Source organism: Rhagoletis pomonella, unplaced genomic scaffold (assembly GCF_013731165.1).
Source record: "Rhagoletis pomonella isolate Grant_MI unplaced genomic scaffold, Rhpom_1.0 Rhpom_scaffold_00001, whole genome shotgun sequence".
NCBI classification, from domain to species: Eukaryota; Metazoa; Arthropoda; class Insecta; order Diptera; family Tephritidae; genus Rhagoletis; species Rhagoletis pomonella.
Genome location: NW_023458555.1, coordinates 8,992,330 through 9,010,011, shown reverse-complemented (window position 1 = coordinate 9,010,011; position 17,682 = coordinate 8,992,330). Strand labels below are relative to the sequence as shown.

The window sequence follows — 17,682 nt, the reverse complement described above, 5'->3', positions numbered from 1 at the left end:
CCATCACCTCAGCTCATGAGAATCGAAATCCGCTAATACCCTCTTAAACTGTGTTCCTCGCGCTTTCGTCTACTTACTAAATTCCTGGAAAATCACTGAGCACTGGTACCCATTTGTGTTTGACTATTTGCTGTCTAGGAGATTGTAGAGATCTTCGATCTTCCAGAAAATATGTATATCCAGTAGTCGCAACCGACCTGAGGGTCTGAATAGCAGCTGGACTATTCCAAATTAAGGTGCATTTTAATAGAGCCAGGTAGATCGTTAATCATTGCTTGTAAAGCCTTCTATTCTAAGATATGATCATGGCGTGGAACGATATTAAGTCCCCAGTCACTTACATATGTTGGAAAATTTATATTCGAAAATTCTGTTAAATTCAACTTCCGCAACCGAGTAATCGCAATTTCTATACTCCACTGCGACTACGTCCAGCCTGATAAACGCCTTAAGTCTACGAGTGCTCTTAGCTGAAGTGATTTACAAGTACATATCTTTAACTGAATTGTCCGGAAGATATGCTTGTTATTGCACTCCTTTCAGGACGATTAGACAGGGACCAACCACCTCCCTCCCAATCAACGCAACATGGATGAGACTACGTCTAACTACCGCTCTGCATACCCATTGTATTTATCAACAGCTGTCGCAGATCTCGGAGCTTTTCAAGTATTCTTTTATTAGAAAAAGTAATAATCGAGAATATCCTTAGAAAGTTCACAAATATCATTAGAAAGTTCACATTTAGTGTTGGAATTCGAAGGATTTCTGTTCTCCACACTTAGGTTAGTTCAGTTTTGAAAGGATTAGCTTTAGGACATTCCTTTCAGCGCAACTTGCCAGATGGTAAGTGAGAAAACAAAAATTCGGTTAGCAAAAGGTTCCACAGCAGAAGAGATGGTTCGCCACTCAAAGTAGTGCTTCGTGCACTTACTTCTTCTACTCAACCTCTCGAGCCCTAACCGCCAAAATAACGTAAGCGACATTTTTTCAAAATTTTGTTTTTTTATGCAGAACTATTCCTAGAGCATCTAGATGCATTTTTGCATCAAAAAGAAAGTTTTGAAAAAAATTTCGATAATGTATTTTAGCGGTAAGGGCTCGATATTGTCTATCTAGGGAATAATCAACCGAAGTAGTTTGACTTTCTTAAGTTAAAAGTACACAAATTCAGGGAGTTTTTAAAAAGCTTCCGGTACCAAACGGATGGTACCTTGTACAGCATTTCTAAGGTTTGCCTATTCCAAAAGTTACGAAGAATTCTTAATACCAATAAAGATGAATAGAGTAAAAATCTATTGTGATTATGTTATATCCAAGGCCTGAATAAACTTGTTGGCCTTAAAAAAGTCCACTACCAAAGCTCAAGCTTGTGCTGTGGTAATTTAAAAGCCAATTAAAGATCATTTGAAAAATTTTTAAAATTCTTATAAATTTTTAGCACAAAAAATTATAAAAAAGATCAAAAAAGGATTAAAAAATCAAATCTCAAATGTTAACAAACATCAGAGGAAATAAATAATAAATCATCACAACTCCGAAAAATATCTCGCTGTCATATAAGGCTATATATTGTACATACTACATACATACATATATGCACTATCACGAAAAGATAATAAAATATTCAAAGTCAAACTTTAACCCATTAATGACCGAGAAGACCAACTAAAACTAGTTCTTAAAATAACTTTTCTACACCCGTTATTGGTTTCATTTCATCATCATGTAGCTTAAAAAATTAGTGCATAATTACCATAATTTCAAACAAAGAAAAACTTTGAAAATGTATTTTACTTTAATCCTCATACTTATGACTTTAATGGTCTCGAAAGGGTTAAAATCAATTTCGCTGTTGTTTTCAACTTAGTTTTGTAGCTACACTTTCTTTTTGAAAGTTCACACTTTATTTCGCCCTTTTTCACCAACTACACATAAATTTAGTAAACAATATTTACTATTAACCATACATAAGTCACATACATACATACATATGAGCTTACTACTATGGAAACTGGCTCACATGTTGCACTGTTGTTTCATCTCACACAAAACATAATATCAAAAATTCACATAAAGCACTTTACAAAAAGTTACAGATATTTCACATGTTCACCTTTGAGAAAATGAAGAAATCAAACATAAAAAAAAAGTACCAACACCTATTGTACGCAAAGTGTTATTTGTAATAATGAAAACTCGTATATATACATATGTACGTATGTACATATATACGTATAAGAACAATTAGCAAATAAATAAGAAAACTAAATAAAACAATGTACTTTAAATAAATTAAATTAAAAGGATAATAATTTTAGTAAATAATGTTTATATTATGTGAGTAAGAAAAAATTAAATAAATAAATAAAATAAAATGGTGTATGTAATAGACATTGTCATGTTGAATTTATCATGAAATAATATCGATGGCGAATAAAAACAAATAAAAATAAATGAAATAATAATTACAGTGTGAAAGGTTAAAGAATAAATAAAGACGGAAATATTAATTAAAAAAAAACCTGATTTTTTTTTTTAATTTTTTATTATCAAAATAAGCCTAACTTCGCTTTCCTTTATAAAAGGTTCGAGATCAAACTAGGCCGCAAAGTAAACCGGAACCAGACAATTCTAGAATAGTTTTGGGTAATCCGCTGGTGGTAGCAGAGCAAGAGGAAGGTCCTCACTGCGATGGAAAGACCAGGTGGAGAAGGACTTGGCTTCACTTGGCATTTCCAATTGGAGCAAGTTGGCACAGAAAAGAGACGATTGGCGTGCTTTGTTGAACTCGGCCAAAATCGCTGAGGCGGTTACAGCGCCAAATAAGAAGAAGAAGATACGAAATTATTTATACTGATAAAAATATAGGTATCCTAAGATAACAACTACAAGTTATTCTTTTCGAAAGTTAGCATCAATATTTTTAAACGTGCTAAAACGCAAACCCTTACACAACGTACACGATCTTCAAAAGTGACACAACTCAAAATATGCCATTTTTTAAATTGTACACAGAGCTTTTATTTACCTTTCAGCAAAAGCTGGCGCTAATTTTTGTTATAATTTGTTGAAAGAACATAAGATAAAGTCCCCCTTGCCCCTATGATTAGCATGTGGTAAGAAATAGTTTTTTTGTATTTTCTGACGAACATGTAATTTTGAGTTGTGTCACTTTTGAAGATCGTGTGCGATATATCGATTTAGAAACAAAGGGACTTATGCCACTTTTTCAAAATAAAGGGACTTATGCCACTTTTTCAAAATAAACGGCTTATTTGGTACCCATATTTACATTTAGTTTTTTTGAATTTATCACATTTTCAAAATTTCAAAGTTTTTTTAATGAAAATCCTGACGCCATAGAGAAAAACTAAAAACGTAGTTTTAATATTTTTGGGCCCTAGTTACGCAAATATGTGGTTTTTTTGTTTTTGTGCAAAATTTACGTGTGTTATCAGGGAAGAGGTAAGACCTGAGCAACGGCTGATTAAAAGAGAGCCCATTGGAGAACTTTAAGGGGGCGAAGACATGGCAAAAAACTTAATGAAGGCCTCTCTCGACGATCTAAGATTAATAGCAATCTCTTATCATCCTCGTCCTTTTATATTCTCTTTCTGATGAGGAAGCGTTGGGGGTTACCGAGAGAAACCTTCTGCGCAAGACCCATGCCACTAACACCACTAGGTTAGTGCAGAAGCTATCAGCCCAAACGGACTAAAGGTTTTAGTGCCAAATAAGAAGAAGGAGCCCATCGGGTCAGGTTTGTGTTCAATACGTTTTTATATGATAAATAGATTACAAAAATTTATATGTAAAATATTTTTTTAGGTTATTACCAGGCTTACTCATAGTGCCAACAATTTTGTTAGTTATTTCTAAAATTTTAATATACAATTTTTTACAGTGAAAAATAGTAGGGTAAATGAAATACTTTTGTGCAACATACATACATCTCAGTACATACAATTGATTTGATTAGCTCCAATTCCCCAAAGTCTCTACACCGATATGGTAAGATTGGAGAGCTGCAGCTCCTCGTTGGTAAGTCGAAACATTTGCTGCTCCTCCTGGTTGACGCGCACCAGCTGATCGCTATCCAAGTTCAACAGATTACTTATCGTTGCGCCACGCTCACAACTCCCAACACCTCCGCCACCGCCACTGCCACCGCCAACGGCACCAGCATTATTCACATCGGCTGTGGCCATCATTGTGACATCATCACCAGCGTTTGGTTGCTGTGCGAAAGATGATTGCAATGGCTGATGGGGTTGTTGTTGTGGTTGTTGCGATTGTGTCGGTTGTTGCAACTGCAAATGTTGCTGATAGTTTTGCGTTCGCTGCGGCACATGATTGAAGGGGAAATTCCATTGCGAATGCTGCATTGCACTTGGCGCTGTGGCGGCCAATAAATTCTGCATATTAAACTGATTGCTGCCGCCATTGAAATTACTCATTGCTGCGGCGGCAAAGGCCAACACATTGGCAAATTGCTCCTCCCAAACGCCCACATTGGGATTGTTGAGCAGATTCTCTTGGAAATATTGTTTTTGTTGCTGCAGTTGTTGTTGCTGCTGCTGTTGCTGCTGCTGCCGATAGTGTTGTTGTCGCTGATCGCTAGGTGGCTGCTCTGGAAGCGTTTGCTGTTGACGCAGAGGATGTGTTGCGTAATTTGGCGCTGGTGGACGCAGCTGCTGTGGGTGCTGTTGCTGTTGGCTGCCTCCATAGGCGCCATTCTCATTATGCTTCTCAACTGTGATGGGAGTGAGCTCTGCATTTGATGGATCGCCACCGCCTCCGCCACGACCAGCAACTGCAGTGCGCTGACATTGATTTGGAACAGGCGGAAAAATCGGTTTGTAGGCTGCGGGTAAATTTGATTGATTTAGGTTATTCAACACGGGCAACAACGGTTCTGGAGATGGTGTCAGCTCGGCAGCCCCGCGATTAATGTTTGGTGATCTTTGGTCTTCTTTGATATCCGCCTTAATCTCTGGCAAGTTTGGTATATTCCAATTCGTCAAGCGTGCATCGCCTGCCTGCTTTTGCTGTTGTTGTGGTTGTTGTTCGATTGGGCGTAGACCGATCCGTTGACACTTACGCCTCAGTATCACTGGATTCGAATCGACCGGTTCATATTTGAATACCCACGGCTCACTTACAGCGCCATCTGAAGGCCTTTTCAGCTGTACAAACAGCTTGACTGGTTCTGTTATGTCCACATTGCGGTAGCGCGGTGTCTTAAGTCGTATCGAAGTTTGCTTATGCACATCGGAGGGATGAAACTCGCCGTACGCTTGCCAAACAGTGACACCATTTCGCTCTTCAAAAAATCGCACCGCAATGTCTTCTTTGGCAACCTTCTCACAGAGCAACATAATTTGCGTATTACCCAAAACTGTCGCCGAGCTGCAAACTTGATGTATGACGAGATCCAACTTGGATTTCTTGTCGTAGATAGGCTCGGACACCACAGGTTTTAGTGGAACTGTAAAGCGTCCCTTTTCGCCCTCAATGAACACCTGGAAGCACAAACGCACCGCATTCAGATTTATGGCGCCCGGCTGGAAGCGATGTGCGAAGCCAGTTTTGAACGGATCAACGCGTATGTCCTCGCGTGCCTTCAGCGCCGCTTCAATGTCCTTCTTCTTTACACACTGTATGCCCAAACTGTTGAGTTCCAAACGCATCGAGTCGCTTTTTATCTCCAAAGTGCATACGCCACTCTTGCAGCCCTCCTTGCCGGCCAGGTTGTGTGGATGTGGGCGATAAGGTGCATCCTTCGTCACACAGGAGACAACCACCACTGCGCGTCCTTGATAGCCCACAATTTCGATGGTTGGATAGGTCTTCTTTTCCGGCGTCGAATGTGCGCCCGGTATTGAGCCGGCAGAACGGCCTTCGCATTCATAACGAAATCTAAGCGCTTTGCTGGCTGGTTGCTCCACAACTCGCACGTAAGCCGTTGCAAATTTTCTATCGACATTGGAGTTGAGATTAGTAGTAAGCGTTGGTTGTTGTTGCTGCTGTTCTGTTGGTATGACATTGAAGTTGATATGCTGCTGTTGTTGTTGTTGTTGGCGATGGTCCATCTGTTGTTGTTGTTGGTGTTCTATTGGGAGCTCAGTTGGTTCAACACACGAGAAAGCGTTTACTTGTGTAGGATACATAGCAGTGGCTAGTAAAAAAAATGCTGTGAGCCTTAAGCAACTTAAAATTATTATTTTTTTCTTTTAATTTTATATGCACTTTAAAGTCCTAATAAACACGAAAAATTCACGTTTTACGGCGAACTTAAAAGAGGTAAATAATAGCTCAAACCTTGTCTCAACAAACGCGTGTTAACATTGATCTCAAAACTCACTTCTCTCTCTCTTTTATACTCGATTTCATCAAACAGATGTCTGCACGCCAAGTGTGCCTTCCTCAATTTTCCCAAATTTTGTTACTCTTTGTTTTGCCTCCGATTCAAAGAAGGATGCTTTGTCAAATGTGTTATTGTTCTTCTTCCTCTACATTTTCATTTGGCTTAGCATTTAATCGCTTTTACTTATTTTGGGCTTTTCCATGCGCGGTGTATACACCTTTATCCGCTAAATACTTAACAGGTATGGAACATTGCGAGGGAAACCAGAGAGTGGGATATACCAGAGACATACATACATACATATGTATATATACATACATACAGTATTTGCATCGTATATGGTACCTAAGATTATTATGCCTTCTTAACTGTAGGTAGTTTGTTCACCTAAAGGCTTGCACAAATTTATTCGGGTATACCGCTGAAGTGACTCGACTGTCTTGTCTAGTTTTATATACAGTAAACCCGTTTAACCCTAGAATACTCATGTACACATGTGTTCAGAACGGTCGGCATGAACAACGACGAATTGCTGAAGCTAAGTTCAGCTTGTATATCGGTAAATCAACTATAAGCTATAAGTACTTACACTTAAGTTATATTAAGTTTTATAGACGTTCTCTGATTTAATTCTGAAAGTGCCCATTCAATATGCATTCAAATAAGAAAGCAGCAGAATTTATCTTAGATTTCTTTGAAATGTTGAAAGGTAAAAATCTTTTTATCTTACCAGCTATTTATCTAATGCAATCGACGCAAAAGATTACTACAACCACATTTTCCAGTAGCATAGTTTCGCACCTCAGAACTTTCGCTAGCAGAGTTAAACACCCAGAGAAATATGTGCATTGTTAATTCTTTGTGGCACCCTGTCTACATGGTGTACAGTATGGTCAAAAGTCTCTGGCAAAACTTGGCTAGCGTGTGTACATAGAGCTGGGATAGTTGAAAACTGCCGCCACTATCGATAGTTTTGGTACCACATACCAAACGGCTGAGAATTTTTTAAATCGGAAAATTACCACGCCCACATCCCATATAACGGTAATTTAGAGAAATACGGAATCTTCGATAAATCAGCTAATTTATTCAAACTTGATGTTTGCAATAACTCTTTAGCAAAAAATACGTTTATGATAAAATTTTGGAAAATGGGCGTGGCACCGCCTACTAATGACCACACATGTGTATCTCGGTAACCGTTCGATCAATTTGTACCAAACTCGGTGTGATCAATGAGCTTGCCACATAAAAGCAAACCGTCAAAAATTATTGAAATCGGACTAAAATTACGCCCACTTTTCATATAACGGTAAATTTCAGAAATGCTTTAGATCTGATTTAATACCTGCGCCGGGTATTTAATGTTCGGCTTCGTCCAAACTTAAAGCGCAGTTAGTCAACGACGTAGCGTAAACGTAGGTTGACGTACGTAGCAACATATCAAATTTACTGTTGATAGAGAGAGAGAGAAGCAACGGCAACGTCACTGCCATGCGGTGGTAACATTTTGTTAACACGCGAATCCCATAAGGTAGATCGTGTCTGCGTCAACCTACGACTACGCTACGTCGTTGACTGTTTGAGCTTTTAGACTTTTTTACTTGTTTTATGTTAAAATTAGACCAAACGTGAATTTTTCAATGGTTTTCATTTGTTATACCCGAGCGCACTTGGGCACAAGGGTATTATAATTTTGTTCATATAACGGTTGTTTGTAAAAGCCAAAACGAATCGAGATAGATATAGACAAATATATACATGATCAGAATGAAAAGAGAAGTCGATTAAGCCATGTCTGTCTGTCCGTCCGTCCGTCCGTGTACAGAATAACTCTAGCAAAAATTGAGATATCTCAACGAAATTTGGTATATATGCTGCCCTTTATCCAAGGTAGGTTGCTATTGAAAATTGGGCAAAATCGGACTGTAACCACGCCCTCTTCTCAAATAACGAAATTTTCGAAAAATGAAAGAACTACGATATTTCAGTAAATATTAGATCCAAATTGTTGAAAATTAGTAAGTGTAGTAGAATTTTGCTAAAAAATAATATTATGTATTATGAAGTTTTTGAAAAAGGGGCGTGATCCCGCCCACATATGATGAAATGCTGTATCTCAGTAGCCGCTTCATCAATCCTTACCAAACTCGGCCAGAGTTTCTGTTGGAAATCGGTCAATAACCACCACCAATATTTCAAAAACTGAGAACACTAATTTACTCCAAGTTATTACTTACAACAATCTCTTAACAATAAATAAGACTGTTATAGACTCAGTAACCGCTTTATCGATTTATACCAAACTTGGTGCAATGATTTCATTAAGTCAGCATAATATCGAAAACATTTGAAATCGGGGAGAACACCCCTGATTTTCATGCATACATAGGTAGTTGAGAGAAAGTTTAAACGCGACGATATTTGATACCTGCGCCCGCCGGGTATATAAAATTCAGTTTCGCCTGAACTTATATTTCTTTACTTGTTTTATTTAGTTTTGATCTAAAAAAACTTTGAACTTATTTTGTTTTGCTCTTTTCTAAATAAAAACAATCTATAATGTTAATAGCTTTATTGTAATTTTTGGCCATGACTTCATACCAACATAAACATTTTCAATGTATAAAAACAATGCAAAGTAAAACCGGTTTATCTTTATTTTTTTTTTAATTTCAAAATCGGGAACCAGTTTTTTCCAAATTGATATTTTTCGAATAACTCGAAATGCGGTTTTGCAGAAAAGCCGAATAGTTGAACACCCTAGTACATACACAGCTTCAAAAGATCATTTACATTTACTAATTAATATATTACAGCAAACACTATCTGAAGTTGAATCTCTTGAATATGATTGACATAACCTTGATCACTTTAATCGTTATTGGTTTTTAAAAATCGTTAATTACGGTTTTTTTTTTTGCATTTGATTGGCATGTATTTAGTTAATACATTACGACAGGGATTTCTTATCAGTAGGAGATTAAATGTATTTGTTTAACTTTTTTTATAAGCTTCTAGTTAACTTGCTCATCCCGCGAAATGCTCCAAATATATGGGGGGAAATGGTTACTTTAACATTGCGATGTCGCTGGGCCTGACCACTTCCGGTCCACCGCTGCGTAACCCGTTTGGACCATGAACTGAACTTCACACGACTTTGCACAAACCGAATATTTCATAATTTTGAAAAGTGATTTTTAAATGTAAATAATAAAATTCATTATTTTTAAAATCATTATGTAAGTAGATCAGAAACTGTCTGCTCATCATACTGTGGTGCTATGGCTCAAACGCCAAGTTCCCACGGGCGGCGCCAAATTACGTTGTTCAATTTTTCAATTACGAATGCCATTTGCCCAGTTTACACGGCAAGTAAGTAATTCAAATTTATGGCTTACCATTTATTTTTGTCTTAAATGCGAGAACGAATTACGAATGAAGCTGACGTGGGAACGTAGTTTCAAGTGAAGATGCACCAATCTATTAAGTGAATAGTGCAGCTCAAGCTGAGCTGAATAAATAGAAAGCTCTATTTCATATTGCTAGCTTTCACTGGACAGACAGACATTTATGTGCACGTGTATCATTCAATTAAAGAGTCTACGATTTCCCCGAGTAAATTAATTCAGTCACAAATGCAATCAACTTTTTGCAAGCTATGGTGAAGGAATATGCCAGGCAATACTGGGTGCTCCAAATACGGACGGGCTTTTTGAAAATAAAATAAAATAAACAAAACTTCCTTTTCAGAATAAACAAGCATTTAAATGGCAGAAAAAAATCACGCCAGCAGCTTGGCTTTTTTATCTCGTACAAGTCCTTAACCTTTTCCATGGTTTTGAACGTTTTCTAGGCAAATCAGTTGCCAATATCTACTCCTGATAAAAAAAAAAAAAACATTTAATTCAAAGCTTCACTTGCATTTGCACCACCCGTTAAGAGCATCTAAGCATTATCACTCGTGCATCTGCTTTAATTTAATTCTTTTTTTTAGTTTTAGAATTTTTTTTTTAACTTACTTAAGTGCCGTAACATTACATTTGTTTGTTGTTTGAGAAATTTTACATTTCTATTTGATTCGTGTGGCTATAAACATCGCGCGTCTCTAGAAATGCTTTCAGTCCGATAGTTAAAATTCTTTATGAAAACAACGCGATCCTTTGTTTTATGAAATATTGTCTAAACCTAAGCGAAAAATTGTGGTGAGGGAATTTTAAAATTCATCATTTTAGTTAATCAATGAATGGTTTGGAAAAAATACTTGTGTTTAAACATAACTGTTTGAGTTCTAAGAAGTTTAAAAAAAAATTGCTATACTATAAAAGTAATTAGTGTTAATGAAAATTCTAAAAAAAAAAACATTCTAAAAAAACAATAATTGTTATTATGAAGGATTTTTATTTTAAATCCTCACAAAATCGTCATTTTTTTTTATTTATCGTAAGAGAGAATTTCTAATGTTTATTTTATGGTGACTAATCTTTTTATTGACTTGATAACGATTCTCATTTCTTTTTAGCAATAAATAACAGAACATATTTAAGAAAGTATTCGCGTGAGCAATTGCGAATTGAGCTTTGTACTACTCAATTTTGATAATTAGTCTATTTAAACAAAGCGGGACTAACATATGGAAAATATCTTTTGAAATCTTTGTCTCTTATGATTTTGATTATATATTAGTTTTGATTATATATTTTCCTATAATTCAATTAAATTTTTTGCAATATGTAAAAGTGATAAGTTATCTGCCTCATTACATGTGCTTGTTTTCCTCTATCACTACACTCACTTATAGAAGCTGTTACAAATCTGCACCGGACTATGGAGGGGTTATTAATCTATGAGAAAGGTTTTGTTAAATTTTTATTTTTTTTTTTTGTGCCAGTAATCTTATATAGAACGCGATAAATGCATTAACATTTTTGTATCTAAGATGAAAGCAATTCTAGAAACCACCGAATCTGTTTTGAAATTGTCTTGGATGGTTTGGAAGAATACAATGTTTCAGAAAGGATTGAAAAGTAAACAGAATGTGGTACTTTAGATGAGCCTATGCATATTTCAATAAACATGTGTTTTTTTAGTAAAGTTAAATAAGTATTATTTGGGACGATAATACGACATTTTTGCGGCCAAAATTTTAACTTTAGGCAGATTTTTGAAGATCTGATAGTTAGAAATTTTAAGGATTATGGAATTATACTATTTTTTAATACTTCCATAGTAGATTCTCAATTTTACCTCAATCATTTGTGTTTGATTACAGAATAGGAATGTGAAGAAAAACCGGATGAGAAAAGCAGTGGGGTTATAGAACAGTTATGCATATGTACTTTGCACTGCACTGCAGATGATATACTAGATACTGAAAAACTAGTAATATTCGTTTACCCAGTTTTAAGCAAAACAATGAGAAAAAATCTTGAAAAAAATCTCAAAAATGTATGCACCCAATATACATATATTCATTCCATTTTTTCAGAAAATTAGTACTATTTTTTATAGTTTTACTAATCAAGGTAGTATCGCTTGATTAAGAAAAAAAAAACAACAAACTTAACAAATAATTACAAAAACCCGAGAGAATAGCAGGTTCTTGCAAGTCAAAATTTTACTAGCAGGAATTTGCAGATGTCAAAAGATCAGTCAATATTTCAAATTCAAATGTAAACAATATGTTTAAGAAGAACATTTTATGAAAATACATGCTGAAAACAAAATTAGTGAAGTGAAAATATGAATGAGCAATTTAAATCAACAGAATATAGATTTTTTTTGATTTGCATGTCGATGGAAAATAGTTTTGCGTTCATTAGCCTTTTTTGCTAGTGTTCTCTTTCTCTCAATTTGATGCTCTATTTCGTTTTTATGCTCTCGTTGTAATTTTTTACTAGAAAAGTTATTATACTCACCTATTGGTGTAAACATCTCCGAAGTTGATTAAAATATTTCACTTTAAAAATAATTATTGTTGCATATTGCGGACATACGAGCATTTCAATAAGGTACATATAGTTAAATACTTAACATCATAAAAAAAAAACTGGAAGAATTCCCTAAACCTCCACAGGGCTGCACTTTGAGAGGCGTCTGTTTTTGGTAATACTTGCCTTTAGAAGTTCTGCAGGTATGGAAGGTCAAAAGTCCACTGACTGATATAGAAAATGTCGATTCTTATGACTTCATCAAAAAGATAAGAGCTTAGAATGGTTAATACCGGAAAAGAATGCGAGCAAGTGGCGTACGTAACGTAGATGTTGCGTCTGCAAACAAAAATCAGCTGTTCCTTATGACTGCGTCCTTGGCGTTTACACAAGTCAATTTTGCAGCTACAGTGGCAATACAATCGCACTTCTTTATTAATATATTCACACTTCTCTCAGTGTCTTCGTCACTGTCTTTGGCTTTTCGAACGGAGTCTATTGTCTGGACGCCTACTTTACTCAAAAAATGTGGCAATTAACATACACATACATGTGTATTCTCAATTTTCTTGTCTTGTGTAAACGTTAGGTTATACAACTACCAGCATTGCCGGACTTACTTGCGCCAGAAGTTGAGTGTTGGCCAACGTTCTTTGGGTCCGTCGACGCATGGGTTGCCAATCTGACGCTCTCTATGCAAACACACACAGTCTACTCAACTGTCAGTTTCATCCTTGAGCGGAACGTAAGCAAAGTAGCCATTCTGACGGGGCCATTACACCGAGTCCTATAAATAGTTTAGGCAGTACACCTGCACCAGCACCGCCACTTATTGATTTAAATATGTACTTATATTTTTATGTAATGACTTAATTTTTTTATAACTTTGAAAACTACTAACTAAATGCAGATTGACTCCACCAAAAATAGTTGCTAAGCTTGGATATTTGTACCGCACCGGTTGCTGACCAAGTTGAGACTTTTGTAAAAATCTTTCTAGCCGCTCGCTGTATTAATCATCTCGCAGCAATGTTCGATCTGGATGTAAGCGAAGGTACATGGTATGATGAGAAGGCGAAAGTCTGGCATGGCGCTAAATTTCAGCACTTTTACGATCGGAATGCATCCGTGGGTCGTATACTCTTCGAAGAGATGCGAAAGCGACCAAAAAGCATCTGTCAAGTGAGTATGGTAAAAAAAAACCCTATGCATACATATGTATTAATAACAATGCATTGTCCGACAGATCTCCGTTACGGAGCGGACGAGTTTGACCAACGAAGAAGCCTTGTTGCATGCAATTCGTCTAGCGGAATGGTTTCACAGCCAGGGATTCAAACAAAGCGACATTATTGGTGTAGCGGCACGGAATTCGACCCATTTAATGACACTCGTATTGGCATGCTTTTTTAATGGTATAGCATTGCATGCGGTTAATCCCGTGCGTGAGAAAAGTAGGTGGCGATTTAATTTTTTTTGTGTGTGACGCATAAGCTCATAAATGTTTTTTTTTTTATAATTAACAGAGTTGATAACGGATCTCTTCGACAGCACGAAACCAAAAATGATTTTTTTCGATGGACAGGAATATGAAAAAATCAAAGGTGCAACGCTTGCACTGGAAGCGAAATTATGTACGTTGAGTAATCATTTACCAAATGTTCTGTCTATTCTTGAACTCCTGCAACCAACTGGTACCGAAAACAAATTTGCGTAAGTTCATATTGCAAAAAGTTTACAAAAAAGTAATTAAATTGGAAGAAGGAGGCAATAAATCTGTCTAATGTAGGCGCTGGTGCCTTTTTTTTTATGAAGCTATGCGTAACATTTCAATAGCCTAATGCGTATTACGAATATTCTGATAAAGGGTAATCCCAAGAACATCCTACCACAGAGTAGTAAGAGGTCCATGCTACCACCATGAAGGACCCAGCTTTGACTTCTGGTCCGACCTATATAAAGATAAAAACAAAAACAGCTATTTTCTAATTATAGTCGTCCCCCGGCATGCAAAGCAAACCTCTGTCATGAGAAGGCTCTTATAAAAAAAAACTATCTGATTTTCAGACCCAGAGTTGTCTAGCTCTTATCTACGAAAAAACGCTGTCGGCCGAGAACGCAGTTCCACAGGCAGCTGATGTTAGTATCGGACAGCTCCTCAGGGCTGGTTAAAAAGTGGGCTCAATGGTGCTTAGACCACAGGCTCGAATAAGTTCGGCAACTAAACGGAAGATGGGATGCTAGTCTTGAAAATGATGCTTCTTACAGAACACTCCCCATGAACTTGGCTGTCAAGCTCTGACCCGTCAATGAAAAAGTTCACCAGAGCCTTCCTCCAGCTGTTACGGCCCTCTCACTTAACCTTTTAGGTGTGTGAGCAGAGCCAGAGCTGATTAGCCTAGATGCGACACCTCAGTGGAAGATCGAGCTATCTCGGCAGCCAGTTCGAAAAGGCCCTATCTCAGAAAACTTTCAAGAACACTCCACTTCTGAATTTGATTGAAGAACGCCGCATTTCAGAATTTTATTGGAAAACACCTTATCTCAGAATTTGGTTGAAGATCGCCCTATCTCAGCTGAAAATACATTGAAACTGTGCTGTGAGATAGGACGTTCATCAACCAAATTCCTCGATAGGCTGTTTTTCAATCAAATTCTGAAGTAGGGCGTTCTTGAAAAGTTTTCTGAGATAGGGCTTTTTCGAACTGGTTGCCGAGATAGTTCGATCTTCCACTCAGATATCGATATACAGCCAACATCTTCAAATTGTTAGGAGAAACGAAGTTATGTAAATAAGTGTATTTTTTTTTCTTTTCCAATAGGCCAGCAACCTTGGAGAATGGCCCCGAACAAACTTTGATAATTTTATGCACTTCGGGTACATCGGGTCTTCCGAAAGCTGTAACCATCTCTAACAATAAGCGACTTTGCGGTACTTTTCCGTGAGTTATACTTCCTTAGGTTTTATGTTAATTTCTTTAAGGTTATTAAGTTACATTTCACAGCATTCACTTGTAAACATTTTTCAGTTTTCTCACTTCAAAAGATACACTCTTCGTTCTAAGTACGATTGACTGGCTTTCCGGCATCATCTACTTCATTGACAGCATTGTTGCTGGCGCTAAGCGTATTATTACCGATCAGGCATTCAATGCTGAATACTTTTTTAAGGTAGTGTCTGAGTTTAAGGCAACATTTGCTATTATAGCACCACCTCTACTGACGACGCTGCTCAATAGTCCGGCAATTGATGCCGACAAATTGGACACTCTGCAATACCTTGTAATAGGCGGTGGCAAATGTACTACGCGCACACAGCAACGTATACAAAATTATCTGCGCCACGGCCGCATGATCAACGTCTATGCGTTTAGTGAATTTGGCCGAGTTGTGGCTATTAATTACGATTTGAGGCAGAAGCCGCAATCGGTGGGACGCGTGCAACCAGGTCATAAGGTAAAGATCTTAAATGAAAATGGTGAGCAAGTGGGTTGCGGAGAGATCGGCGAAATTTGTTGCAATCACGGCGAACAGTGGTTGGGATATTACCGTAATAGCGCCGCAAGTGCGGAGATGTGCGATGCAGATGGTTGGTTCCACACTGGTGATCTGGGTTACTTTGATGCGGATGGCTATTTGAGCATCGTGGATCGCAAGAAGGATATTTTCAAGTATAAAGGTATGCAATATAGTCCGCATGAAATTTTGGAAGTGATCGTCAAGATGCCAGATGTGGTGGATGCCTGTGTTTTTGGTTTGTGGAATGAGGAAGAGGGCGATGCAGCAGCTGCTGTTGTTGCTGGCGCACATGGAAGCTCATTGAGTGCACGCGATGTTATCGATTATGTGAAAGAGCATATCGAAGTCGACTATAAGCATCTGCATGCTGGAGCGGTAGTTGTGAAGGAGTTGCCAAAATTGCCGAATGGCAAGCAAAATGTCGAGGAGATTAAAAAGTTATTTATCTCGGAGCGGAGAGCGCAGTAAAAGTGTTATTAAGTTTAAGAAAAGTATGTTCAATGCAATGTTGCTATTTTTCTTTGTTTATTTAGGCTAATTAAAAATATTGTAATAATTCTAGATAAAGCAAATCATTATGTAAGGAAATGATTAAATATTTCACAACCATATAGATAATCTCACAAATGTATAGCTACTTGTTGTTAGTAGAAATAAATAAATATGTTTCTATGCATGAATAAAAGGTAACTGTAATACTTATTAAGGATAATGGCAATACAACCACAACACCTTGCGACAGTTAACTCGCGAAAGCAGGGGCCAAAAATATAGTAAAACTGCATTTGTAATTTTTTCTCTCTGACCCTAGGATGTTTTTAAATGAATTTGATTTTTCACAGATGTGATTAATTCAAAAAATTATTTAAAAATTTCTGTGCAATGTAGAGAAAGTTCTGTAGAATTGGAAAAGATTCAAGATTTAAGGACCAATATACACGCACCGAAATCCTCGAATTTCTTCCTTCTAACTTTTTCAGTTTAGAATAAAAAAAAACTACTTTCAAGGGCATTTTCAATACCTGTTCGTCCTTGTGAACCAAAAAATTTTATTCTTTAAATTGCGCAGAATTTTCTTTCATTTTTCCAATATTGTTATTCCACATAGCATTAAAAAATCCTGTCGTGCGAGAGAAAAACTAAAAACGCACTTTTACTACAATTTGACTCCTACTTTTGAAAGTATGTATATTGATAGCCAGGACTAGTTAACACCAGAACTACTAGGTTCTTTCACCTACCCAGAAAGCCCTTCGTGCCAAACCTGGAACACTGGATATATTTTTTAAATGTTATTGGGGCTGAAATGCATCCCTGCTTTCAGAATTTGGTTCATTCGTTCAGATTCTGGACCTTCAGAATTATCCTCCGCTGTATTGGTCAAAATATCGAAAATTTGGTTTGGATTAGAATACGTCAATGCACCGCTCACTATGCAGCACAATATCTACGAACACTGTTTGTCCTAAAAGTCTGACGAACATGAAAAAGAAAGCTTATTTATATTTACACAATTTATCTATGAAAAATATAACTTATGATTTTTTCGCTACTTCATATTATGAAAAATCAAGAAATTTCTAAAACTTACTTGTAAAAATTTAGCATTTATAGTACAATCAAAATTTGAATGTGCCAAATTTGGAACACCGCGCATTGTAGTGTTAAAACGAGTAATCTAAGTATTGAGATAACTACACCGCTAAGCAACTTACAAAACGAATAGAGAGTTGCGGCTTGGCTATCCCTCAAACATCCCTTGACCGGATGGGGTCCACTTTCGGCTGGAAAGACTATACAGTTTCAACGTTACCTGGCTTTCGTCATACGAAACTCATATGCCCAAGAGCAGTCTGCAAGTAG

General features: G+C 37.0%; 2 protein-coding genes across 3 annotated transcripts; one reads left to right on the top strand and one right to left on the bottom strand.

Moving 5' to 3' along the window:
- Positions 1–3,916: 3,916 nt before the first annotated feature.
- LOC118751709 (embryonic polarity protein dorsal-like) lies at positions 3,917–6,095 on the bottom strand. The gene has a single exon (XM_036486526.1). It carries the CDS (start codon positions 6,093–6,095, stop codon positions 4,002–4,004), a length of 2,094 nt encoding a protein of 697 aa, XP_036342419.1. The 3' UTR covers positions 3,917–4,001.
- A 4,366-nt stretch (positions 6,096–10,461) lies between these two features.
- On the top strand, positions 10,462–16,416 carry LOC118738117 (luciferin 4-monooxygenase-like). 2 transcript variants are annotated; one of them, XM_036469048.1, is made up of 6 exons: positions 10,462–10,575; positions 13,328–13,482; positions 13,547–13,754; positions 13,827–14,013; positions 15,123–15,242; positions 15,330–16,416. In XM_036469048.1, the coding sequence occupies exons 2-6, from the start codon at positions 13,330–13,332 to the stop codon at positions 16,285–16,287; spliced, it is 1,626 nt and encodes a 541-aa protein (XP_036324941.1). In that variant the 5' UTR covers positions 10,462–10,575; positions 13,328–13,329; the 3' UTR covers positions 16,288–16,416. The 2 variants fall into 2 exon arrangements, with proteins under 2 accessions (XP_036324941.1, XP_036324934.1); XM_036469041.1 differs by lacking the exon at positions 10,462–10,575 and having other exon boundaries at positions 13,204–13,482.
- The last annotated feature ends 1,266 nt before the right edge of the window (positions 16,417–17,682 follow it).

Coding starts and splice junctions, on each gene's coding strand:
- LOC118751709 (XM_036486526.1), bottom strand. CDS start 6,095: ATGGACCATCGCCAACAACAACAACAACAGCAGCATATCAACTTCAAT.
- LOC118738117 (XM_036469048.1), top strand. CDS start 13,330: ATGTTCGATCTGGATGTAAGCGAAGGTACATGGTATGATGAGAAGGCG. Junction 13,483..13,546: donor GACCAAAAAGCATCTGTCAA/GTGAGTATGGTA, acceptor ATTGTCCGACAG/ATCTCCGTTACGGAGCGGAC. Junction 13,755..13,826: donor TAATCCCGTGCGTGAGAAAA/GTAGGTGGCGAT, acceptor TATAATTAACAG/AGTTGATAACGGATCTCTTC.